At 39.5% G+C, this 25,007-nt stretch overlaps 2 protein-coding genes across 5 annotated transcripts in view; one reads left to right on the top strand and one right to left on the bottom strand.

Annotated features, from left to right (window-relative positions):
* VSIG1 (V-set and immunoglobulin domain containing 1) overlaps nt 1-12,530 on the top strand; it is a 39,243-nt gene extending 26,713 nt beyond the window's left edge. The window contains exons 3-7 of one of the 2 annotated variants that reach the window (XM_011982525.1): nt 220-418; nt 6,029-6,184; nt 6,596-6,715; nt 9,412-9,553; nt 10,380-12,530. In XM_011982525.1, coding sequence (XP_011837915.1) covers nt 220-418; nt 6,029-6,184; nt 6,596-6,715; nt 9,412-9,553; nt 10,380-10,719 — 957 coding nt within the window. In that variant the 3' untranslated portion in view covers nt 10,720-12,530. The remainder of the gene's footprint in view (nt 1-219; nt 419-6,028; nt 6,185-6,595; nt 6,716-9,411; nt 9,554-10,379) is intronic. The other variant, XM_011982518.1, reaches the window with a different exon arrangement.
* Nucleotides 12,531-17,520: 4,990 nt separating this feature from the next.
* Nucleotides 17,521-24,978, bottom strand: PSMD10 (proteasome (prosome, macropain) 26S subunit, non-ATPase, 10). 3 transcript variants are annotated; one of them, XM_011982488.1, is made up of 5 exons: nt 24,750-24,978; nt 22,090-22,188; nt 21,291-21,437; nt 21,023-21,189; nt 17,521-18,439 (listed from the first exon to the last, which is right to left on the bottom strand). In XM_011982488.1, the coding sequence occupies exons 1-5, from the start codon at nt 24,861-24,863 to the stop codon at nt 18,286-18,288; spliced, it is 681 nt and encodes a 226-aa protein (XP_011837878.1). In that variant the 5' UTR covers nt 24,864-24,978; the 3' UTR covers nt 17,521-18,285. The 3 variants fall into 3 exon arrangements, with proteins under 3 accessions (XP_011837878.1, XP_011837895.1, XP_011837886.1); XM_011982505.1 differs by having other exon boundaries at nt 21,102-21,189; XM_011982496.1 differs by lacking the exon at nt 22,090-22,188 and having other exon boundaries at nt 24,750-24,875.
* Between the last annotated feature and the right edge of the window lie 29 nt (nt 24,979-25,007).

The raw sequence follows: 25,007 nt of genomic DNA, 5'->3' as shown, positions 1-25,007 counted from the left end.
CTGATGACATCACAGAGCTGCTCTGAGGGCCAAATGCGCAGCTGTGAGCAAACTAAAGTGCCCCACTGAGTTGAGAAACCTTGGCCACAGGGACCTGTTCCTGGTAGGGGGAAGATGCTGTTTCTTTATCAAAGGTAATGTGTTTAGAAGAAACTTTCAGGTAGCTTATCCTAGTCCTGGACACTCCCCACTTCTCATTTCTGTTATTTTTCTGTCTAGATTTACTTTTATCAAGGTGGACAAGCTGTAGCCATCGGACAATTTAAAGATCGAATTACAGGGTCCAACGATCCAGGTAATGCATCTATCACTATCTCGCATATGCAGCCAGCGGACAGTGGAATTTACATCTGTGATGTTAACAACCCCCCAGACTTTCTCGGCCAAAACCAAGGCGTCCTCAACGTCAGTGTGTTAGGTATGAGCACTTTTTTCTGCCTTTTCTTTTCTTGGAACAAGTTAGGACACTGAATGAGCCAGGACAGTGAGTTATGATGCCAATTAAGTCTCTGTAGGTAAATATACTACCTAATATTTTCATTATCAGGGAAATAGAGACAAGCCACTAGCCCAACCAATACAGTAACACTGAGAAATCACTCATAAAACATGCAGAAACAATTGTGCAAAAGGGCTGCCAAAATGACAGCAGTAGATGACCCAACCTCCAGTGATCCCTATCTCTGAGGGAAGGAATGAGAACAGATGAGACAAGTCACTGTCCAACAAAATGATCACTAGCAACTCTTCTAGAGGAAACCTCCATTTACAGCCAGACCTACCTGGGGAAGACTACTGTCAACTTATTATTCCTTTTAAGCGCGACATAATTCCCACCATTAAATTATTCTTTTAAATAAAGACAGGAGAGTCCCTTTTTAAAAAATGCTAATGCTATTTGGAAAAAAGACTGCACATTAATCTAGTGTTGATAGTAAAAATATTTACATACAAATATTCATTATATGATATTGGGCAAGCCATATCTGCTCTTAAAATGAATTTGGAATCTCATTTGTTCAGTATTTATTGAGTCACAGTGATGGAGGTGTTGTTTTTGCCCTTGGGAAGCTCCCAATTTTGGTCATTTCTAGAAGTCCTTCCAATCTCTGTCTGAGAGGACAATGTGGGCTAAGCTCCCATCAGTAGACTGGGATTGGGAAGTATCGAAGCAAGGGATGAAAGGACTGCCGATCCTCAACTCTTACAGACAGACCAGTTGAGGTGAGCATTTTCCCACTTCTAGGTAGCCCCAAATGGAGCTGATCTAGTCATTGCTCCTCTCTAGCTGTGTGCACACATCACAAGAAAGGAGGAACTACATCAAATCAGTGACTTAATAATTGAGTAGCTTGGAAAAGCAGCAATTGGTGGCAAGGTGCATACCTAAGAGAACTGTTTACAGTTGTCCTGGCTTGCCACTCAGGTAATGCCACAAAGGAACCAGCTGACATTTACTGTGAGGTTTGCCACTGCATCTACCCACCTGGGAAAGAGGGAAAGGTACCTAAGAGCTATTTTTTTAAGAGTGGGTTAGCTTAATCAGTCATGTTTTTATCTTACTGAGTTCTGTGCCAGGAATTGGGGTACAGGAACAGACAAGAGAAGTATTACTCAAGCACTTTCCTGGGAGAGTTTCTGTTCCAGTTTGGAAGACTAGTGTATTAGTCTATTCTTGCATTGCTGTAAAGAAATACCTGAGACTGGGTGATTTATGAAGAAAAGAGGTGTAATTGGCTCATGGTTCTGCAAGCTGTACAGGAAGCATAGCAGCTTCTGGGGAAGCCTCAGAAAACTTAAAATCATGGCAGAAGGCAAAGGGGAAGCAAGACGTCTCACATGGCTGGAGCAGGAGGAAGGGGAGGGGAAGATGCCACATACTTTTAAACAACCAGGTCTTATGAGCACGCACTCACTATCACAAGATCAGCACCGAGGGGGAAATCCGCCCCCACGATCCAATCACCTCCCACCAAGCCCTACCTCCAACATTAGGGATTACAATTTGACGTGAGATTTGGGTGGGGACACAGATCCAAACCATATCAACTAGTTATATACATGGGAACTAAGTGGTGTGCTATAAATGCCAAAGCATCAAACTGACACTCAGAAGACCTGAGTTTTAGATCTTACTCTGTCCTCAGTGACCTAATACAAGTCAGTCCACCTTTCTCTGACCATTGTGAGATGGGGTTATAATTTCTGCCCTGTCTTCTTTATAGATTTGTTATGAACAGTTTTGTTGTTTTACCTATAAAATGAAATACTGGAGATCAAAGAGTTTTTAATTGTTAAAAAACTGGAGGGATTAATCTGCTAATGGTTTTCTGTTGCTTCCTGGTTCTGGGATGTTCTGACCAGAAACAATCTAAAGAAGCCAAGCCCCTTCATCTCAGAGCTTGGAAGTAGCCCTGAGATAAAGTTAGACAAGAAGGTTAATATCCTTAAATTTGAAGCTCAGAGGATCCCAAATCAATTTCCATAGGAAGTTGAGGGTCACCTCCTCTCAGAGGTGTTTTTTCCCATGAGTCTTTGGGTCAGGTAGCTCTGTGTCATGACTTTTCCTTAAGCAGCCAGGATCCAGACAAGGTAAAAGGCAGAAGGGTCTGTGGATTTCCTTGTTTGTTTGGGAACTCTAAATAATATTGTTTTTATTAATTGGGCAAAGAACAAAGGCCTCCTCCAAATTTGGCCTTTTTGGAAAATTTGAGGCTGCTAATTTTCTCTAAAAATTGCAGTGACTATTTGCAGTTCTCAAATCTCGTCGTATACAACTGCCTATTTTGCTTGCCCTGACTGAAAGGTGAGGCAAGGTGGGGACAGGTGGGAAAGAGAGAGAGGCTAATTGTGGGGAGAGGTGTTGATATTTCCTTAAAGATGACTCTCATAGCAATGTATCTTTCAGATGTTTTCTTAGCCAGCAGTGAGCATCAATCCCATGCATTTACTCGTTCATGAGTTCATTTAACAAACCCTGAGCACACGTGCCAGTCACTGTGCTAAGCAATGGACATGGGGAGATGTAAAAGATAGGGTCTTAGCCCTCCAAAATTCAGTCTAGTGAAGGAGACAGATGCATAACATAAAAGCTGTCAGTGGAGGTATGAGACGAGAGCTATGAGGACACGGGAAAGGGCAAAAAGCTGTATCAGGAATTGGAGAAGGCTTATTGAGGAAAGTGACTTTTGTGCTGAATGTTGAAGGGTGTGCAAGAGTGTGTGACGAAGAAGAGGGGCTGAGATGGCAAGGCACAATTTAGGTGAAGGAAACAGCAATGGGCAAAGGACCAGGTGGTTTGGACAGCCATTCATTTGAGAGCTTTCCATTAGGTATGACAACCTTGGAAAATTAATCTCTGAAAAATACCCAGATCAAGTTTGAATAATTATTTTGTGTGCATTTGGAATGAGCATCATCTACCTTCTGCAATTTGGCACATAAAAAGAAAATGATTGATTTGAGGAAGGTTTAAGAACCTACTGAAGCACTTTCTTTTTTTTTTTTTTTTTTTTTGTGAGCTGAGCCTTTTCCTCCCACCTCAATTCTATTGAAAGCAATAAAGCTAAATGGTAGATCAATGGCTTTGCCAGTTACAGACCCAAGTTCCACTGGGGACTTTAACTGGATGAAATGTCAGTTCAATCCTGAGTCAGTAGTTTTGGGACTTGGTTCAAAGTGATTCACTAAATGTTTTGTTAATAAAAAATAAAAGGAGAAAAATATTCTAAGCAAAATAAAATGCCTATCTGGGTTTGGTTCTGGGCTCAGTAAATGAGTGCAAGTCATTCCAGGTTTTTGCCATAATTTAGTTCAAGTCCTGGTGTCCAACTTTGTGATGAAACACTCCCATTTAATTTTCTATTCAAATTGTTCTATTCTGCTGTAAAGGCTATAAAATAGCCATCTTTTTTAAACAGCAGTATCTAAATCTAGTGATAGCTGCAATGGACTTCTGGTTAAAATAGCTTAGTTTAGAATAGGCAAATCCAACAAGTTGTTCCTACCTGAGAAAGTAATTGGTAAGAAAGAGAGAATAAAGAACTAAGTAGAAGGATACTTCTTTTAATCAAAAGACACCTGCTTAAAAGATAGGGCTAGTGAAATGTTTCAGAATTATAGCTGTATGCATCTGTCTTCTCGCACCTGTGTACAGATAGTGAGAGTCTGGGATGGCTGAGCTGAGCAGAAGTCAATGGGAGAACAACTTTAGTAGCAGGAATTAGTCCTGCTGTGGCCAACAGAAATTCCAGGTGCTAGGCCCTATATATATTATTGTATTTAATCTTTGGATCAGTCAGAGGTTAGATAATCTCCTAGTCACGTTTTACAGATGAGTCAACTGAGGTTTGGCTAAGTTAGGTAACTTGCCTACACAGATCCAGGGTAGAGTTACAGAGCCAGTATTCTGTGCGGATCCAGAGCTGTGCCCTTAACCACTGTGTCTCAGGTAAGAGCTGTAGGACTGAGCAGTATGACACATTTCATGTCTAACTCACCTAAATTAGAGAACCTAAGCTTTGAAGGGTTCTAGCGAAAAATGAAGATAAGCAAGGTGAGCTGGAAAGTATAGAAATGTATATCATTATTTGTATATAAGATAGATATATAAGGTATATAAGATAGATGTATAGATATAAAATAAATATCTAAGATAGATAAGAGATATAAGATAGATACGTAGATATGATAGATATATAAGATAGAATAAACCGTGCAAAGTAAGATGAATGAGGAGATTCAGATTCCCAGCTTCCCACAGGACTTCTCCCTTGACGTGTTTTCATAAGCAGCTACAACTCTATGTCCCAAACTGACCTCATTAGTACCCCTTCCTCTTTGTCATCCCTTTCCCTAAAACCTGCTCCTCCTGCTGTGGTCTTGGAGGCCTCTTCCCCTCTCTAAAGTCATCTCTCATCCCTCTCCCACCCCACTTTAGAACTGTGTCAAAGTTATTATTTATTTATTTATTTATTTATTATTATTATACTTTAAGTTCTAGGGTACATGTGCATAACGTGCGGGTTTGTTACATATGAATTCCTGGTGCCTCTAGTCCCGTGCCGGGCCCACAGAAGGCATGGGTGCTTGCCAAGTGAGGGATGAATAAATATTTCAGTGCTGGGTAGCATGCACCCCCAAAATGGCCTTCCCCTACTGATGATGCACACAGGCAAATTCAAACCTTTCAACTATTTTGTGTCACCCACAGATGTATAAATGCAAAAAAAAAAAAAAGAAAAAATCATAAAAGAGAAATACAGCATTAAAATGTTTTTAAAAGAATAATAGGCTATCTCAGAGTATTTAAGGGTTCTATTTTCCTTTAAAACTGTGCTTTTACAGCATAAACTATGTTCCTAGTCATTTAGTATTTGCTTATATTTGGCTGTTTTAATAAAGGCATATTTTAAGACACAATGCGGAAATTCATGGTTATAAATCTGGGGAGGAGGCAGACAGAGGAGTCACTATTTGAATCTTAATGGCCTCTTGACTAGAAGGGCCCTGCACCTGAAGTGCTCTACTCCCACCTGGTGGTGCAAGCAGAAAACTGCCAAAATATATTTTAATAGATTGATTGATTGATTGATTGATTTTTTTATTTTCATTTTTTTGGTGGAGACCCAGTCTCACTTTGTCGCCCAGGCTGGAGTGCAGTGGCGTCATCTTTGCTTACTGCAACCTCCGCCTTCCAGGTTCAAGTGATTCTACTGCCTCAGCCTCCCAAGTAGCTGGGATTACAGGCGCCCACCAGCGTGCCCGGCTAATTTTTGTATTTTTAGTACAGACGATGTTTCACCACATTGGCCAGGCTGGTCTCAAACTCCTGACCTCAGGTGATCTGCCTGCCTTGGCCTTCCAAATTGCTGGGATTACAGGCATAAGCCACTGCGCCCAGCCAAGAGTTTTTAAAAAAAATAAATAAACACACATATTCTTCAAAATGAAAGTGATGAAGTGACTGCAATTGTCACAGACTGCCATTCATCCTAAAGAATTTTTATTCTTTGTCATTCCCTTACAGTGAAACCTTCTAAGCCCCTTTGTAGCATTCAAGGAAGACCAGAAACTGGCCACACTATTTCCCTTTCCTGTCTCTCTGCGCTTGGAACACCTTCCCCTGTGTACTACTGGTATAAACTTGAGGGAAGAGACATCGTGCCAGTGAAAGAAAACTTCAGTAAGTGTAACCTGCAGTCAACCCTGGAAAGGCCTGGTGTCTGTGGTTGGATGACAGCGGGAGTGTGTGGTTGGTTGCATGACCTTACAGTTCAATCTTCCTATTTTCTCGGTGGTGGCAGATGGGGGGCGGGTAATGTAAAAAGAATGCCTGTCTTCCAATATGATGACTGTGTTCTGGTCTACTCCCCAAATTCTAAAATCCAGCTCAGAGATGGTGAGTATGTAGGGAATAGGCATGGTCCCAGGTGAGTTAGCACTGGAACAGTCCTGAGGGGCCTGGTTGAATCCTGAACACCTCAAGAAAGAGAGGCCAATATGGGGGAGTAGGTGGACATTGAATGATCTGTTACACTGATGTTATCTGTACGCACAGAAGAGATCTCAAAAGTCTATTTCCTGGTTTCAACAGACCCAACCACCGGGATTTTGGTCATTGGAAATCTGACAAATTTTGAACAAGGTTATTATCAGTGTACTGCTATCAACAGACTTGGCAATAGTTCCTGCGAAATCGATCTCACTTCTTCACGTGAGTTTACCATACAACTTTAACAGTTTCTCTTTAAATCTAGTAGTCTGGGCCTGTCAGCCAAATAAATTAGTTAGGATCCCTGGTTAGTGCTTCCTGCTTCTCTGGAGATTTGTGTGCTTTATATACAGACTGATATGATGAATGACCATCCTAATATCTAATGCTCACATAATAATATATGCCATATGTTGCCCTAAATCCTTTACAGAAAGCAATTTGTTTAAGCTTCACAAAATTGCTAGAAGGTAGGTATTACTATTCAATAATAAAACAGCAGCCTTTCTGATAGCAGCAGGCTGAATTTCTCTTTGTGATGCTGTTGGTAAGTCCAGGTGACACTGTAGCTCTGACAAACATATACCTTGCAAAGATCTGCCACTAATAATAATAGTATTATAATAATAACACTTGTACCCACAATCACGGTAGCTACTATTTGTGGAGCACGGATTATGCTGAGTATTATCTCACTCTTTCCTCCCGACCACCCCTATCTAGGGAGGTGGACTATTGTCGGCCTCATTTTGCTGAAAAGAACACTGAAGCTCAGGGAAGTAAATGACTTGCCCAAGGTCATCCAGTTAGTAACTGGCAGAGCCAGGATGCCTCTAAACCTCAATTTTCCTATTCAAAGGTGCTTATCACTCTCTGAGCGTAAGATTTAAGACTCCTGGAATTGTCCAATTGAGCTGACCCGGGGCAACTTCTCACAAGGAATATCTCACCAAACATCTCAAGGATCACTTAATAACACTCAGGGTCTTGTTTCTTTTCAAACTTACTTTGAACTTGTGGTTTTAATATATGCCATATCCAGGCATGGCAAGTTCCAGTGGGTTATTGCTCTTCCTATGCAGCTGAACTTTCTTCCTTTTATTTCTCCTGAATTTTGCTCCTTCATTCTCATATCACTTTCAGCTATTTTCCCTGTATCATTTCTGTTATCTTTCTTTAGAATTCCCTCAATCTCTTTTTGCCTTCTCAGAGGTACAATCATACTACAGATGTAGAGATATGTAGGATTTGGACTTGAGCATTGCTTCCTGTCTAGTCTTTTTTCCAATGATATCCAGCACTGCCTTCCTCTCTCCCTCCCACTTCCCTTCTTTCTTCCTTCCTTCCTCAAATAGTTATTGAATATCTACTGTGTGCCAGGGACTGTCCTAGGTGATAGAGATACAGAGATAAAGGAGCTCACAGTTCAGCTAGAGGGACAAACACAGACAACTTAAATGTGCTAAATCCTATAATAGAAGTCTGAAACAGGGTCGATAGAGCACCAAGGGAGGAACAACTATGCTTATAGAACTGGGATGGCTTTACCAACCAAGTGCTATTTGAGCAGGATCTTGAAGGAACTTGCAAAGCCTCTTTATCTATAAAATGGGAAAGTTGAAGGATGACGGTAGAGCAGCAGGCTTAGAAGGGCAACCAGGTCATGATGGGGGAAGAGAATGGAGGGCTTCACATGGCATGTCTCTGAGGGAAAAATCATAAGAAACGGGTATATCATCTGATATGTTTGAATCAATTGAGAGAAGTTTAATGGTTTTGTTGGAAATTTTGGGATGAGTGATAATGCTTTTATTAATCCCCAAATGAGGCAATAATTAACCTCCGGGAAAATTTTTGTAAATGTTGTACAAGAAAGAATCATAGCATACTGTGTTCCTCAGCTGTGAACGATATTTACATAGTCATACTATGGCAAACTTGGATTTAACTAAAACTTGTGATAGAACTATTTTGGAAGAATGTGGTGGGTGTGAGCGGAGTGGTGTAAAAGAGCTCAATCTCCAACTTCTAGGGTATAAAGTTGAAAGAAAATGATGGAAATGGAAAAATGGTAGGACGTATCAGAACAAGGATAATAAAAACACGGGGGCAAGAAGACTTTTAAAAAGAGTTAAGAGTGGTTGCCTTTTGTGAATGGGACTCAGAAATGGGAAGGAGTCGGGCAGGGAACTGCTGTTTTTGTGAGACATGTAGTAGAACTATTTGACTTTTTAAACTGTTCACATATATGCTCTTAATCATAAAAAGTTAAAGGAATTATTATCAGGTAGCTCAAAATATAAGATGTCCATCCTTGCGTGAGGGGAGGCAGATGGGGATGCGTTGGCTTATAACTCAGATGTGGTCTTCCAGAGACAACACCTTAGGGCTTGAAGGTCTGGCACTCAGCTGGATAGTGTCACACTCATTAAGTTTGTCCATAGACTGAGACAATAAACCAGATGCCTGTTTATCAAAATGAGCATATCACTTCCCAGTGACCAGAGTGCATGAGGTTCCTTGGTAAGCATGGATGCCGTGGGGGAGGTTTTTAGGGACCCATTTCACCTGTGCTCTGGGAAAGCCTAGTGAAATGTCCCTGCCTGTAACAGAGGCTTATCTCTAGTTACCAGATCACAACTCCATGGTGTCTCAAGACTCTTTTCTCTAAATCCCATTTCAAAAGCAACCCCACCTCCTCCAAGTTGGTCACATTTTATTCTTTATGTGCATAAATGTCAATAGTCTTCTCCCACTGTGAGTCCAAATGACACAGTTCTTGGGGTTTCCATTTCCCTAGCCTATACAAGTCATTTTCCCACTACTTGAATGGCCCTGATATTCCCCACTAGTCACAAACACACATTATAAAATGACAATATATTCCACTTTATTAACCAGCTGCTTGTGTCCTTCAGATCCAGAAGTTGGAATCATTGTTGGGGCCTTGATCGGTAGCTTGGTAGGTGCCGCCATCATCATCTCTGTTGTGTGCTTCGCAAGGAATAAGGCAAAAGCAAAGGCAAAAGAAAGAAATTCTAAGACCATCGCGGAACTTGAGTAAGCTTTCATTCTGTTGTCTTTACTTGAATACAAACATTTCTCAGGCATGTCTCTTTCAGTCATCAATTCCTAAGCACTCCTTTGAGCATAAGATATCAGAGGTATCTTTCTGTTTACTCTCACTGAATTTGAAAAAGAATGATGATGGCTGCTATTTATTGAGGGCTGTGTGCCAGGCTCTGTTCTAAGCACTTTATGTACATCAACTCATTTAGCCATCACAACTACCATTTTAGGTCCAAGAAAACGTTTTCATATATAATATTAACATACTTGTCTTTAAACCAACATAGTCATAAAATATAATTTTAATTTTTTTTTTATGGAACAAGGACAAAAGTGCCCTGGGAACACAGAAGTTAGAATGTGGCCCAGCCCGCAGTCCATGCTCTTAATCACTCTATTTCTTCCCTAGTGTGTATCACACTCATTCATTTTTTTCATCTCCTTGCTTCTACCACTATATATTGAGTGTCAACCAGGTGCCAAGTATTGTACTAGATGGAGTGGGAAACAGAGATGCATCAGAGCTATGGATTTGGACCTTAAAGACCTTATTAGATGCTTAGACTCTTTCATTCTGACATCAGTTTTCCCACCTTTAAACACTGATCTTTCTTAAACTTTCATTATATTGTTGAGACCTAACCTTTCTGAATCCAAAATGACATATGGCCTGACAATGAGTCAGAATATCAGAAATAACAGATTTCCTGAAGTCTGGGACCTATGGTCATTGAACCTACAGAGCATATAGTTTCACATGTAATTTCAAAGTTAGCATCTCCCTAACTTGTTCTTTTCTGGGCCTTCTTTCTTGCAGGCCAATGACAAAGATAAACCCAAGGGGAGAAAGCGAAGCAATGCCAACAGAAGACGCTACCCATCTAGAAGTAACTCTACCACCTTCCATTCATGAGACTGGCCCTGATAACATCGAAGAACCAGACTACGAACCAAAGCCTACTCAGGATCCTGCCCCAGAGCCAGTCCCAGGATCAGAGCCTATGGCAGTGCCTGATCTTGACATCGAGCTGGAGCTAGAGCCAGAAACGCAGTCGGAATTGGATCCAGAGCCAGAGCCAGAGCCAGAGCCAGAGTCAGAGCCTGGGGTTGCAGTTGAGCCCTTAAGTGAAGATGAAAAGGGAGTGGTTAAGGCATAGGCTGGTGGCCTAAGTACAGCATTAATCATTAAGGAACCCATTAGTGCCATTTGGAATTCAAATAACCTAACCAACCTCCACTTCCTCCCTCCATTTTGACCAACCTTCTTCTAACAAGGTGCTCATTCCTACTATGAATCCAGAATAAACACGCCAAGATAACAACTAAATCAGTGCAAGGGTTCCTGCATTACCAGTATAGAATACTAACAATTTTACTAACATGTAAGCATAACAATTGACAAGGCAAGTGATTTCTAACTTAGTTGAGTTTTGCAACAGTACCTGTTATTTCAGAAAATATTATTTCTCTCTTTTTAGCTACGCTTTTTTTTCTTTTTTTTTTAGACAGAGTCTTGCTTCGTCACCCAGGCTATGATGGTAGTGGCGCGATCTCGGCTCACTGCAACCTCTGCCTCCCGGGTTCAAGTGATTCTCCTGCCTGAGCCTCCTGAGTGGCTGGGATGACAGGCACGTGCCACCATGCCCGGCTAATTTTTTCGTATTTTTAGTAGAGACGGGGTTTGACCGTGTTAGCCAGGATGGTCTCCATCTCCTGACCTCATGATCCACCCACCTTGGCCTCCCAAAGTGCTGGGATTACAGGCGTGAGCCACTGCGCCCAGCCTCTTTTTAGCTACTCTTATGTTCCACGTGCACATATGACAAGGTGGCATTAATTACATTCAATATTATTTCTAGGAATAGTTTCCCATTCATTTTTATATTGACCACTGAGAAAATAATTCATCAGCATTATCTCATAGATTGGAAATTTTTCTTCAAATACAATAGAGGAGAATATGTAAAGGGTATATATTAATTGGTACACAGCATTTAAAATCAGGTCTTATAATTAATGCTTCATTCGTCATATTAGATTTCCCAAGAAGTCACCCCAGTTTCCAATATCTGAGCACAGCAAATTTAAAAAATAACACAATTTCACGCCTGTAATCCTAGCACTTTGGGAGGCCGAGGCGGGTGGATCACCTGAGGTCAGGAGTTCGAGACCAGCCTGACTAAAATGGTGAAACCCCCGTCTCTACTAAAAATACAAAAATTAGCTGGGTGTGGTAGTGCATGCCTATAATCCCAGCTACTTGGGAGGCTGAGGCAGGAGAATCACTTGAACCCAGGAGGTGGAGGTTGCAGTGAGCCGAGATTGCACCACTGCACTCCAGCCTGAGCGACAGAGTGAGACTCCATCTCAAAAACAAAAACAAAAACAGAAAACAAGCAAACGAAAAACAAAAAATCCCCACAACTTTGTCAAATAATGTACAGGCAAACATTTTCAAATATAATTTCCTTCAGTGAATACAAAATGTTGATATCACAGGTGATGTACAATTTAGTTTTGAATGAGTTATTATGTTATCACTGTGTCTGATGTTATCTGCTTTGAAAGGCAGACCAGAGAAGTGTTCTAAATGAACACTTAAGATCTATTTTAGATAATTTCAACTAATTATTTAAATAACCTGTTTTACTGCCGGTACATCCCACATTAATAAAGCGATACCAATCTTATATGAATGCTAAATATTACTAAAATGCACTGATATCACTTCTTCTTCCCCTGTTAAAAAGCTTTCTCATGATCATATTTCACCCACATCTCGCCTTGAAGAAACTTACAAGTAGACTTACCTTTTCACTTGTGAAATTAATCATATTTAAATCTTACTTTAAGGCTCAATAAATAATACTCATAATGTCTCATTTTAATGACTTCTAAGGCTAGTCCTTTTATAAACAACTTTTCTGACATAGCATTTATGTATAATAAACCAGACATTTAAAGTGTACAATTTGATGAGTTTTGACAGAGTACATACCCATGAAACCACCACACCCATCTAGAGAGAAAACATTTCCATCAGCCCAAAATGTTCCTTCATGCCCCTTTGTGCAAATCCACTATTGCCCTGGACCTAGGAAATCACTCATTGTTTTCCATCACTAGAGATTAACTTTGCCTTTTCTTGGCCCTCATATACATGGGATGATACAGTATGTACTTTTTTGTGTCTCACTTCCTTCTAAGGTGAATCCTTTTTAAACGAAGTAGTGAGTTTCTCATTTATCACTTTCAGATTTTCATGTAAAAGATTTTCTTAAACTGCAAACTCCTTTCTATATGGATCATAACCATACACAGATTGAGGTAGAGTCTCTTTAGGTTTTAAGGAGAGTTAAAATGGAAATTAACATTACACTTATCTAGAGCCATGGAGAGAAGAGATAGCAAGCGTTTATTTCTGCATTTTCTTCGATGTGTCAATTTTCAGAAAATGTCAGGGATTTCTGACACATCTATAATTTCATTCATACTAAATATGAAAGTATGATATATGGTGTCTGATGGACGCAAGAAGCAAAATGATGAAGGTCTTAAGAATGACCTAATATTTAGAGATTAAAAAGTAAACAGCAGTGTAAACATCTCAATTACCAGAATATCTAAGTAGCTGGAACTCACTTTTCCTTTCCATTTTTATTATAGAGGCAAATCACAAGAGACTGACACATAATAGTCAACAATTACACCCCAAAATTTTTGACAGATCAGTGCAGTCCAGGAAAGAAAGCGCTACTGGTAGTCTTATAGAGCTCTGTCCTTATTAGCACTGTTCTGTTCAAAATACTGATGAATAGTTCAATCAGTGGCTTGTAACCTTTTTCTGAGGTCATGGATCACCTTGGGAATCTGCTGAAAACTCTAAACCCATCTCCACTGAAAAATGCTTATACACACAAAGTGTCACATATAGTTTTGGGTGAGTTACAGACTCCCTGAATCCAAGATGGAGAACCAGTTACTTAGATCAAAACACACAAAGTACACTTAATAAATTTGTGGATGACTTGCTCCTAAGGGGAATGGCCACTAGGCTATAAGACAGAATCACAATTCAGAATGATATTGATAGCTCAAAAGTGGAGTTGAAGTCAACAAAATGAATTTGACAGGAATAAATAGAAAAATCTGGATTTAAAAACATGGAGTACATGTTGCCCAGGCAGAAACCCTACATGGGCAAGGTTAGGAAGCACATGAGATTAATCTGAATTTGTACCTTTGGATCTCTCCTTTCAGTGCCATTTCTGGCCTTGTGGCACCTTATTTTCCAAACGCCCAGGATTCTTATGCTCCTACTAGTTCAGTGACCCGCTCAGTTCTTCCTCTTTCGGGCAGGACTCATTGTGCAGGACCTAAAGTAGCTGTTCTGTAACCCGTTCTTGTCCAGTGAACATGATCTTTCATCATTCAGTGATCTCAATAGGTTGATAAATGAGAGTCTTCTTGGGAGTATTTACCTTTTAAAGAGGACTCCAGCACAGATAATCCTTAATCTGAAGAGTCTAAACAATCCAGAGGAGAGACATTTCTGAAAAAAGGAAACTTCTCAGCCCCTCTCAAATCAAACCAGGTGGTTTACCACCCATTCAATCTGCTCTGGGCAACTCAGGTTTGATCAGAGCTAGAAGAGCACTCTGAAATAAATAGTATTCAAACTTTTTCAACCCCAGCACACCTGAGTTATAATACACACAGTGGGTCACTCCTAACAATGATGAGGCTGGAGATGATGTACAATAAATTCTTGGTGGGGGAGATAGGAAAGGGTAAATGTACTTTTAAAAAGCTGGTTCACTCTTATATATTGCTACCCAGCCCCTAGAGGAGAATCCCTGAGTGCAGAGAAGTAAAATAATCTGCCTGAGATTACACAAAGTCAAAACTAGATTCACATCATCTGGATTTCAGTGCAATGCTCTTTCAACTGCACCCAACTACTAATTTCAGTGAAACAAACCCAAGCTTTAGTAATAAAAGGTTGTTTTACAATGTCTACTTGCTGGAAAACACATCAGTGGGCCTCATAAAAGGTTTAAACAAATCGATAAAGACTCAATACTCCCACTTGTCTTTGAAACTTTGGTTGAAAAACAAAACAAATAATTCAGAGATGATAATGAGGGCTCCAGGAAACGATAAAAAGATATGCCAATAAAGAAAAACTGTTCCACCACTCACAACACTTCAGAAAGCAAATGTGTGGGGTTTCCACGCCAGGTAATTTTCCAATTCTCTGCAGACACCAACTGGGTGTCCTACAATTTAATTCAATTCTGACACTACCCAGGGTTGGGTCTGACAAGACTGCCCCCAACTTCAGACACATCACAAGTATTGGGTGCCCAGGGTACTCACACTTCTGTTTGACTTGGGTATAAGTTGGGGGTTCCCGCAACCTTAAGTTTGATAATTTGCTGTAATGGCTCATAGAACTCAAGGAAACGCTCTTGTTTACCAGTTTATTATAAAGGATACAGGTGAATGGCCAGCTGAAGAGGTACATAGGGTGAGGTCCAGAAGGGTCCTCAACATAGGAGCTTCTGTTCCCATGAAGTTGGGGTGCACCACTCTTCTGGCATATAGGTGTGTTACCAACCTAGATGCTCACCAAACCCTGTAGTTTAGGAATTTTTATGGAGGCTTCATCACATAGGCATGATCAACTATTAACTCAATCTCCAGCCCCTCTTGCCTCCCTGGAAGATGGGGCTGAAAGTTCTAATCCTCTAAACAAGGCTTGGTCACTAATAGCTCCCATTCTAAAGCTATCCAGGAGCCCACCAAGAGTTGCATCATTAGAACAAAAGGCACTCCTATCACCCAGGAAATCCCAAGGGGTTTAGGAGCTCTATGTAAGACACTCCTATCACTCAGGAACTGTCAGGGGTTTTAGGAGCTCTGTTTCAGGTACTGGGGGCTGAGACCAAATATGTATTTCTTACTACGTCACAGCCAAATTAAAGAAAAGCACCAGGATAGGTGTTACAACTAACCAGTTATTTTCAAAATGCCAGAGTACCTTCCATTTGGTCCACTGTTTTTGAATAGAGGCAGAAAAGAAAATGAATTAGAATCCAGGAAAGCTAGATTTTGGTACTGGCTGTTTCTCTAGCTCTGGGTGTATTCTCATCTGTAAAATGGAGATGATTTCTGCCTTCTTAAAGACTACAGTGAGAATAGATGTAAAAACTTATAAATTAAAAAACTGTGGTAGAACTATAGTTGTAGAAATGAGGTCTCCCGACAACTGATTCAGTATTCTTTTTTCTCTCAACCAGGGATTTTTAACCTTTTGGGGGAATCACAGATGCCCTTGAGAATTTGATGAAAGCTATAAATCCTCTTCCCAGAGAAATTCACATTACAAATTTCCGCTTTCAATTTTAGGCAGTCAATAGAACTGTGAAGCTGGAGCCATAAACCACAAAGAATCTTTATACTGTTATCGGACTTGCCAACAGATTGATTTGGAGGCCTTGTAGTGTAACAGAATATGGGAGCTGAAAGCAGCAGACACAGCCATCTAAGGAATTCATTGTAATTGGTATAGCTGAGAAATTGGGGAATCAAACACTAGTGTCATACAGTTAAATGTTAAGTCAAAGATTATGAAGAAAAACACAGATTTACTTTGAAGTTCACAAAACCTCACTGAAATTGTAGATTCTCTATAACAGATATTTAAGAATGCAAATGCTTTCACTATTTTCATTGGCCTTTTTCTTCCATCTCATATTCTCAGTTAAGCTTCACAATTAAATTATTTATGTATTCTGAGATGAATTATCGCTCTGTCACCCAGGTTAGAGTGCAGTGGCACCAACTCGGCTCACTGCAACCTCCGCCTCCTGGGTTCAAGCGATTCTCGTGCCTCAACCTCCTAAGTAGCTGGGATTACAGGCACCCACCACACCTGGCTAATTCTTTTTAGTAAAGAGGTGGGGTTTCGCCATGTTGGCCAGGCTGGTCTTGAACTCGACCTCAGGTAATCCGCCCGCCTTGGCCTCCCAATGTGCTGGCATAACAGGCATGAGCGACCGCACCCAGCCAAATTATCTTTTTTTGAGTTTGTTTTGGAACTGTAAAATCTGCTGACCTTGAATCAGCTTCATTTCTATCACCTTTCCTACAGACACAGGTAACAATCTGATCAATATCTGAGGCCACTAATATCTTCAGTTTATACAAATCTGTGGTCTAAATATTAACAAGTCATGCCTAAAATGCCAAAAGCCTACAAATTACCTGTGGCTTAGCTCCATTTGTATTGCTTATGGAAGAACCCAAATGAATTTCCTTTTACACCCATGAAACCTATTACCTCAGACAACTCAATATTTATGAAGAGTAAATGTCTTCAGTCGTAATAGACAAAGCTTTACTCTGATCACACTAAAAATACTAGAAATATTATTTCCCCTGCTATCAATTCTATCTCCAGCATTCAATAATTTTGTTCCGTAAGATGCTTCTCTGATTGTTTGTTAGCACTCAAAATACTTCTGTAAAAGGAGTTTCTATATCAATAACACAGTTGATGTTTATGAAACTCAAATTTTAGCTACTGATCATTAAGACTTTGACCCAAAATTAATGCAAGTTTGTACGTTCACTTGGATCACTTATTTCAAGCAGTAGTTGCAGCATAAAATTCAAATAAAAATAATCTGAAAGTTACTTGGAGTTCATTAGGTTTTATGACTAGTATCATTTAAGATGCTTCCCTAAATTGAGCTCAAGTTTATACTTACTAATTTCCTTTTGATCTACATTTAATTAGCAATTCAGAAGATGGCTATTTTAAAAGATTTTAGCTACAATTCAAGCTTCACTAATTTAATTGACTTAAAGCTACCAAAAACTGAGAAATGTCTTTACTAAGGATTTTAAGGCTTAAGTGAATTCTAGCTAATTTGAAAGAAAAATTGGAAGACTCTTTCAACATTTTATTTTTTGGTTTCTGAAATACAAATCAAAATACATTTTTGCTACATGTCATTTTAACAAGCTTGACATTCTTTTCAATACAGGATGACTCAAAATAGGTACTTTAAAACTTCCTTTAAAGAAAACCATACATTTTATTTCAGAGTAAACAACCCATCAAAAACAAATACATAGGTATATGGGCTATTGTTTTTCATTATTTTAGAGCACATCATTCAACTTAAAATTTGGTCCACTAAAATATGTAAATATCCCTCCTATCACAAAAATAAATTAAACCTCATGGGTGAAAAAAAACCAGAAATATTTGGCATAGGCTGAGTGAGCTTGAAAAGCAAGTTAGGATGTTTTAACTGTATGGAGGAACATTACAGAATCCACACAGAAATGTGGCAGAACAACTGGCTTGTTGCTATTGGAGCTGTTCTGTTTCAGAGAGGGATATAAGGTACGTGGGAGGGTGCTGAAGACTCACAACAGCCACAGAATTAGTTACTCAAAATTAACCAGAATTCAATATAGAAGAATGTATGACAACAGTAGAACAATCTCAACAGTTATTTGATGCCTGGAAAACAAGCTGTAAGCTTCGAACTAGTAACTCAGCAGGAACAAGAGTCAACATGTTTATAAGACTTTGAAGGTGAGAAAACGTCATCATTCGTAGTTGATGTCTTGTGCACAAATACATTAGTTTGCAGAACACTGGGGACAACAACACAACATACAAAGTAAGAATAAATCCAAGCTGTTTAACCTTCCACCATTCTCTTGAGTATTAAACCCAGACCGCCTTTAGCCACTTGCAGGGGTGTCTTTTCTTCTTTATTCTCAATGTAAATACTTGCTCCTTGGGACACCAGCAGTTTTGCTTCTTCCACTCTCTCCTCATCACAGGCTAAGTGTCTGAAATCAGGGACCACCAGAGACCAATTAATCACTACCAATTCTATGTAACGGTTAGGATTTCTTGCTAGGTAATCTAAAGTGCATATGATTAGGAAATGGTAACATTGGAAAGTTATTTAATCCGGAAAGAAACATCGGTTTGCATGGGGAGACTGTAAGTTAAAATTCTACAAAAAAAGCCTTGAAATACCAGATTGTAAATCATAATTCTGGTTCTACTTACAATAGAAGAAGGGATCTAAACACCAGCCTAAGGAACACTTTTCTTATTTTACAGAGATAAGTAATTGTTTACCTCAAACACTACATGTAATAATTCAGGGTTAGAATTTAGAAAAGCCCCAGTTCATAATCTGTTAATAGTAATTCGTGCAGCTTAAAGTTTGAAAAAGCAGTTTAAAAGATTTTATCTCATTTAATCCATGTATCTGTCTTGTAAGTTAGCAAAGTATTATTATCACCATTTTACAGTTGAAATGGTGACAGAGGTTAAAGTTCCTACCTATGCTGACATGTCTTGGCAGTAAACTGAGTGGAAGAGGGTAACAACTTTTGCCATGCACTTAAGAGTGCCAGGAGGGTATAACGAGGCACTTTACATGTTGTTTTACTTAAACCTCACAATAATCTAGTAAGGAAGGAATTATTATCCTTATATTACAGATGAGGAAATTAAGATTCAAGGAAGATTAAGTAACTTTTATAAGTTGTTTAATATAAGTATTTAATATTGTTAGTAAGTGGTAGAGTCTGAATTGGGTAAACATCATCTAGCTATTCACAAATCCTATGTTCTTCCCAGGACTCTATCTTTTCTGACTCCTAGATTTCCTCTAGGCCATCCTGCCTTTCTATTTATGGAGAAAAGAGGTAGGGCATACAGGTCTTTCTAAACAGGGTCTCTTAGAATGCAGGAAAGATTTTAAAAACTAAGAGTTAAGAAAATAATACTTTTTAAAAGTTGATTTAAAGTCAAATTGGAAAAGGCTGAACCTCACTCTGGACTAAAAAGAAGACTCACAGAACTTCTGGTTCAAGAAAAAGTCACCATTCAACACAGAAGAAAAGTGGCCAAGTACTGTGGAAACATATCAAGGTAAAGGCCAGCTTCAGGTCATACACATAATTCAATTAGAGATGGATTTTAAGAGTTAAATGCAAAACAATAACACTAACCCTCAATCAAAACCAATGAAACGCTAAAATAACCTATAATAAAAGACAGGTGAATATTTAACTAATTTCAGGGTAAGGAAGAGCTTTCTAGTCATGAGGAAAGATGAATGGGCTTGACTATGTAGAAATTTTAAAACTTCTCTTATGCAAAAGAAATTATGAACAAAATGAAAAGATAAATTAGGAAAAATATTTTCAACTAATGTTGCAGAACATTAATATTTTACCATGTCAAATCAAGAGCACTTAAAACGCTGTGAAAATAAATTAATTCCCCAAAAGGAAACAGAGAAAGGGACACAAAAAGGTACAATTAGATAAGAAATGTAATTAGCCATGGACATTAAAAAAAAAGTTCAAATTCATTAATAAAAATGTAAATTACATCTATGAAATACATCTATGAAATATCATTTTCACATAACAAAAGGATAATTTAGTGTTGGTGAGGGGGTAATGGGCACTCTTAAACTGCTGTTGGGAGGGTAAAATGATACAACTCCTCTGGAAGCAATTTGGCAACATATAGCAAGTCTTAAAATGTGTGTATTTGTTGACCCAGCAATTCAACTTCTAGGAGTCTATATGAAGGTAATAATCAGAAATGTGGCCAAAAGTTTTCCGTACAAAGTTAGTCAATTATTTTAGAGACAAGGTCTTGCTCCACCCAGGCTGGAGTGCAGTGGTGTGATCACATCTCACTGTAACCTGGAGCTCCTGGGTTCAAGCAATCCTCCCACCTCAATCTCCTGAGTAGCTAGTCCCACAGGTGCATGCCACCATGCCTGGCTAAGTTTTTAATTTTTTCTAGATACAGGGGGTCTTGCTGTGTTGCCCAGGCTGGTCTTGAACTCCTGGCCTCAAGTGATCCTCCCGCCTTGGCTTTACAAAGTGCTGGGATTACAGACATGAGCCATCATGCCTGGCTCAATGTACCATTATTTATAATAGTGAAAAACTCAAAAAGGTTTAAATATACAGTAATAGAGGAATGATTAAATTATGGCACATCTATACAGCAGAATTGTACATAACCATTTAAAAAGTTTTAAACATATTTAATGACATTGGAAAATGTTTATAATATACTATTGAGGTGAAAAGAACAAGAGCTAAAACTACATACACAGTATGACCCCAATTTTGCTAAAAAATATGTATGTGTAAAATATACACATCTGAAAATAAGAGACCAGGAGGAAATACACAAGAATGTGATCAGTAGTTATTTCTGAGTGGCAAGATAATAGGTAATTTTTATCTTTACATTTTGTGCAATTTAACATTTTTGCCATTAACACGTATTGCGTCTATAAGCAGAATAAAAAAAGAAATGATGTATAAGAATTATTGCAAGAGGGCTAACGTCAGGTAGAATACAAATGACTGCTACTTGTCACTTACAGAGGAGTGTTACCCTCAGTGTCTTGGATGTTTGTGGATGCTTTGTAGTACAGAAGGATATGAATCATCTTCAAGTTACCCTTGGCTGCTGCCCGGTGCATTGCTGTAGCCTCATAATGGTCCTTAGCATCTGGATTAGCCCCGCCTTCTAGTAACATGACAGCAATCTGGAAAGATGGAGTAGAAAGAAGAAAACAATGCAGAGATCTATCTGTGTTTGTATACACTTTTAGAACTCAACAGAAGTAGCCTAGGGATGGAACCATACCTCATGCCTGTTTTTGGAAGCTGCATAATGTAGGGGAGTACAGCCATTTTGATTGACAGCATTCACTTGAGCACCTTTTCCCAGAAGGGCTTTTACAATCTCATCCCGGCCAGCAGAAGCCGCAATATGAAGAGGAGACCAACCTGCCTATAAAAGAAGTAGGCAGTAGAAACACCAGGGGAAAAAGGCACAAGGATTAGTGCTAACATTTAGGCAGGGTTAACAAGGAGCTTTACAAAGGTAAAAAAATATTTGCTTACAAAAAAGGTTCCATTCTTACTCTTCACAAATCTAATCCTAATATAACCATACCATTAGAATAAATCTCTTTATGTAACAAAAAAGTTATCTAGGTCCTCATTATTCAGGTCATATTTACCAAAAAACAAAAAAATCCAACATAATAGAAAGAGTTTATGGTCTTTTAGGGTTCACCATAAGAAGCCCTGATCTGTACGTTTATTTTTGTTGTTTTTATTTTTAGAGACAAGGTCTGTCTGTCACCCAGGATAGAGTACAATGGCTCACTGCAGCCTCAAACTACTGGGCTCCAGCAATCCTCCCACCTCAGCTTCTCCTGTATGTTTACCTTAAATCACAGAGTATGAGTGGCAAACATAACGCTGTAAAACAATGCAACCATGAGTCTCATGCTTGATCACAAGGGCCATGCTATAACTTTCCAGTTGCAAAGGTTACAATTTTCTTTATGAGCTTAATGCACAGGCTTCAGTAAACACCAGTCTGGAGTATAAAGATAACTGGGAATTTATCAACTCAACTTTATCAAAGTACTCACATCGTCTTTATCATTCACTGGCACTCCAAGTTGCAACAAAAATTCAACAATTTCTGTATGTCCAGCTGAGCATGCCCAGTGCAATGCAGTTCTCCTGTCCTACAGAGAAGCAGTAATAGAAACATTCTTGAAGAGAAACAGAAGGGAAAAGAGCAAGAAAAAAAAATACTGGTGCTGGCAAATCTATAGTTTGAAAATACGAGATGCAGAGCACTGGATCCTCAGGTAGGTAACCTTAAACTATATTACTTACTGGTATAAGATAGATGAAAGTTTAAGTAACATGGGAAGAATGACATTGATGAACATATGTAATTCTGGGCAGAATACGACAAGGAAAGTAGTAGAGCAAGAAACTGATTTCAGTGCTTTGACAGAAATACATCTTTGGTTGTTTTACTATTACATTATTTACGTACTTTTACGTCAGGCACTGTGCTGGGAATTTTACATGCATCGTATCATGTAATTCCTATCATTCTACACAGTGCTTATTATCTCCATTTTTCAGATGAGGAAACTAAAACTCCTCAGGTAAGCACCTTGTGGACGGTCATACGGATACTAAATAGTGAAGCTGGGACACAACTGTCAGTGAAGTTCTGACTCTGAAATCTCTACTACCACACTGACCTCAAGTTAGATGTTGTAGAAGGAACACATGAATCTAATGGGGAAAGAAATGTTTATTAAACTAGTTGAAATTATCTATAACTTAAAACCATAAATAAATTAGAAATATAATTTAGAAAACACAACACACAGAGAACAAGAAAATTACTTTTTATGAAAAATAATAAGCTATGGCCGGGTGCGGTGGTTCATGCCTGTAATCCCAGCACTTTGGGAGGGCGAGGTGGGCAGATCACCTGAGGTCAGGAGTTCCAGACCAGCCTGGCAACATGGTGAAACTCCATCTCTACTAAAAACACAAAAGTTAGTCAGGCGTGGTGGCAGGCACCTGTAATCCCAGCTACTTGGGAGACTGAGGCAGGGGAATCGCTTGAACCCAGGAGGCAGAGGTTGCAGTGAGCCGACACCGCACCACTGCACTCCAGCCTGGGCAACAAGAGCGAAACTGTCTCAAAAAAATAAATAAATAAATACATAAAAATAAAAATAAAAATAAAAATAAGCTATAGTAGTCATTATTTGTCAAAGGGAATCCCTATTTGCAGTGACTGCTATATTTCTTAGCCCCACAGAATAGAAAATGGTATTTTAAACTCTATTACAAAAAATTTCAAACACACAAAAATAGAGGGAATAGAATAGAAACCCACATGCCTACTGCTTAGAATTAACAACAAACACCTTGCCCTATTTGCTTTATCTAGTTTTTTCCTTGCTGAGTTTTCCAAAAACAAATCCTAAATATCATGATTTTTCACCCTTGTCTTTCAGTATGTAAAAAATAAAGGTATTTCTTATATAACTATGAGACCATTATTACACTTACTAAAATTAACACTAACTCCTTTAGAATGTCTAACATCCGGTCTGTATTCAGATTTCCCCAGCTGTCTCCCAAATGTCTTTTTGCAGTTGGTTTGTTTAAATCAGGAACCAAACAAGATCCATAAATCGCATTTCTTCGTGTTTTTTACGTCTCTTGATACAGTTCCCTTCCCTTTTTAAGCCATTGACTTGAAGAATGGTTAAATTTCTAATGGAGTGTTATTAAACCTTAATATAAATTATTACATTTAAATTTAAATCCTTAAATATCACCAGACCATAATGAAGTAAACTAGGTAAAGGTAAGGCCATTTTCAGGTTGAGTAATAAAGGAAAGTTCCAGAAAAGAGACAACAGTCTCTTGATTTCTAATTTTCTCCCGAAAGACACGAAATGGAGATTTGTAAGTATAGGACAGTTTCACTAGTGCTTAGCACACTGCCTGCGAAACCTAAGGCCATCTATAAATATTTGTGGGCTTACTGAGGGCACCATGAATCCCAGAAACTGAGGATGAAAGCACGAGGGTCCTGTGAGCAGGAGGGCAGAAGGAAACACTTCTCAACTTCTGTCTGCCTCTGCTTAGAATGTCCACTCATTCCCCCATGGAAATCTCACTCATGCTTCAAAGTCTAACCTTCCCTTCTTTGCAAAAACTTTTCTAATTAATGACAGCCATATTCAGCATCAGATTCTCCTATTAACGTGTTCTGAAAGCACCATGTAAACTTCTCTGCCGAGTATTTACCACAATCTGTAATCGGACATGTTTTTGTGCTTATTTTACTGTCTGCATCTTCCACTCCACCGTATCCCCAGCTCCTAGCAAACTGCCTGGCACGGAAGGGGAGTTCAATTACACATGTGTTACTGAATACAGTTACTAGTAAAGGTAAATAAATCCATATAAAGAGCCTTCCTTTTCACTGATTGGCAATTTCTGATAAATGCAGTAGACGTTCTAGAACTATCCAAAAATCAGGGAGTGGAGCTCCGGACCAACGGGAAAATATCTGAGGTCTGCGGGGCTAGCCTCCGCAGGCCTATCGCGAGTCCTGAGGTGACCCCGGGGGACTGCTTGGGGCGGCGGGGGCGGGGTTCTGCTCCTCTCAGAAACCGGGCCTCCGCTAGGGCCGGGCCCCGAAAGCCACGTAGGGCTTCGCCGACGTCCCCAGCTGCGAAGACACCTAGCGTTGCTTTACCTGGTCAGTTCTAGTAGCCAGGGATTTATCGGCCAGAATACTCTCCTTCAACTCTTCCAGCTTCCCGCTGTAGGCCAGGTTGCAGACCATTAGGTTAGACACACACCCCTCCATTTCGCTATCCCAGCAACTACTTGACGCGCGAGCAACGCCCGCCTCACTTCGCCGGCTCCGGCTGCCAGTCAAAACAGCCGTTAGAGCTCCACCAATCACCGGCCTTCCTCGTTCCCTTTTCCTTTACCATCGCACGGCGCCTCT

This window comes from Mandrillus leucophaeus, unplaced genomic scaffold (genome assembly GCF_000951045.1).
Source record: "Mandrillus leucophaeus isolate KB7577 unplaced genomic scaffold, Mleu.le_1.0 Scaffold1055, whole genome shotgun sequence".
Lineage (NCBI taxonomy): Eukaryota > Metazoa > Chordata > Mammalia > Primates > Cercopithecidae > Mandrillus > Mandrillus leucophaeus.
This window is presented reverse-complemented; position numbering and strand designations above follow the sequence as displayed.

Excerpts from the sequence above, each read along its gene's own strand:
- PSMD10 (XM_011982488.1), bottom strand. The coding sequence starts at position 24,863 with ATGGAGGGGTGTGTGTCTAACCTAATGGTCTGCAACCTGGCCTACAGC. Across the intron at positions 21,438-22,089 it reads CAGTGAATGATAAAGACGAT|GCAGGTTGGTCTCCTCTTCA; the intron begins GTGAGTACTTTG and ends CTTCTTTTATAG. Across the intron at positions 18,440-21,022 it reads ACTGAGGGTAACACTCCTCT|ACACTTAGCCTGTGATGAGG; the intron begins GTAAGTGACAAG and ends CCCTGATTTCAG.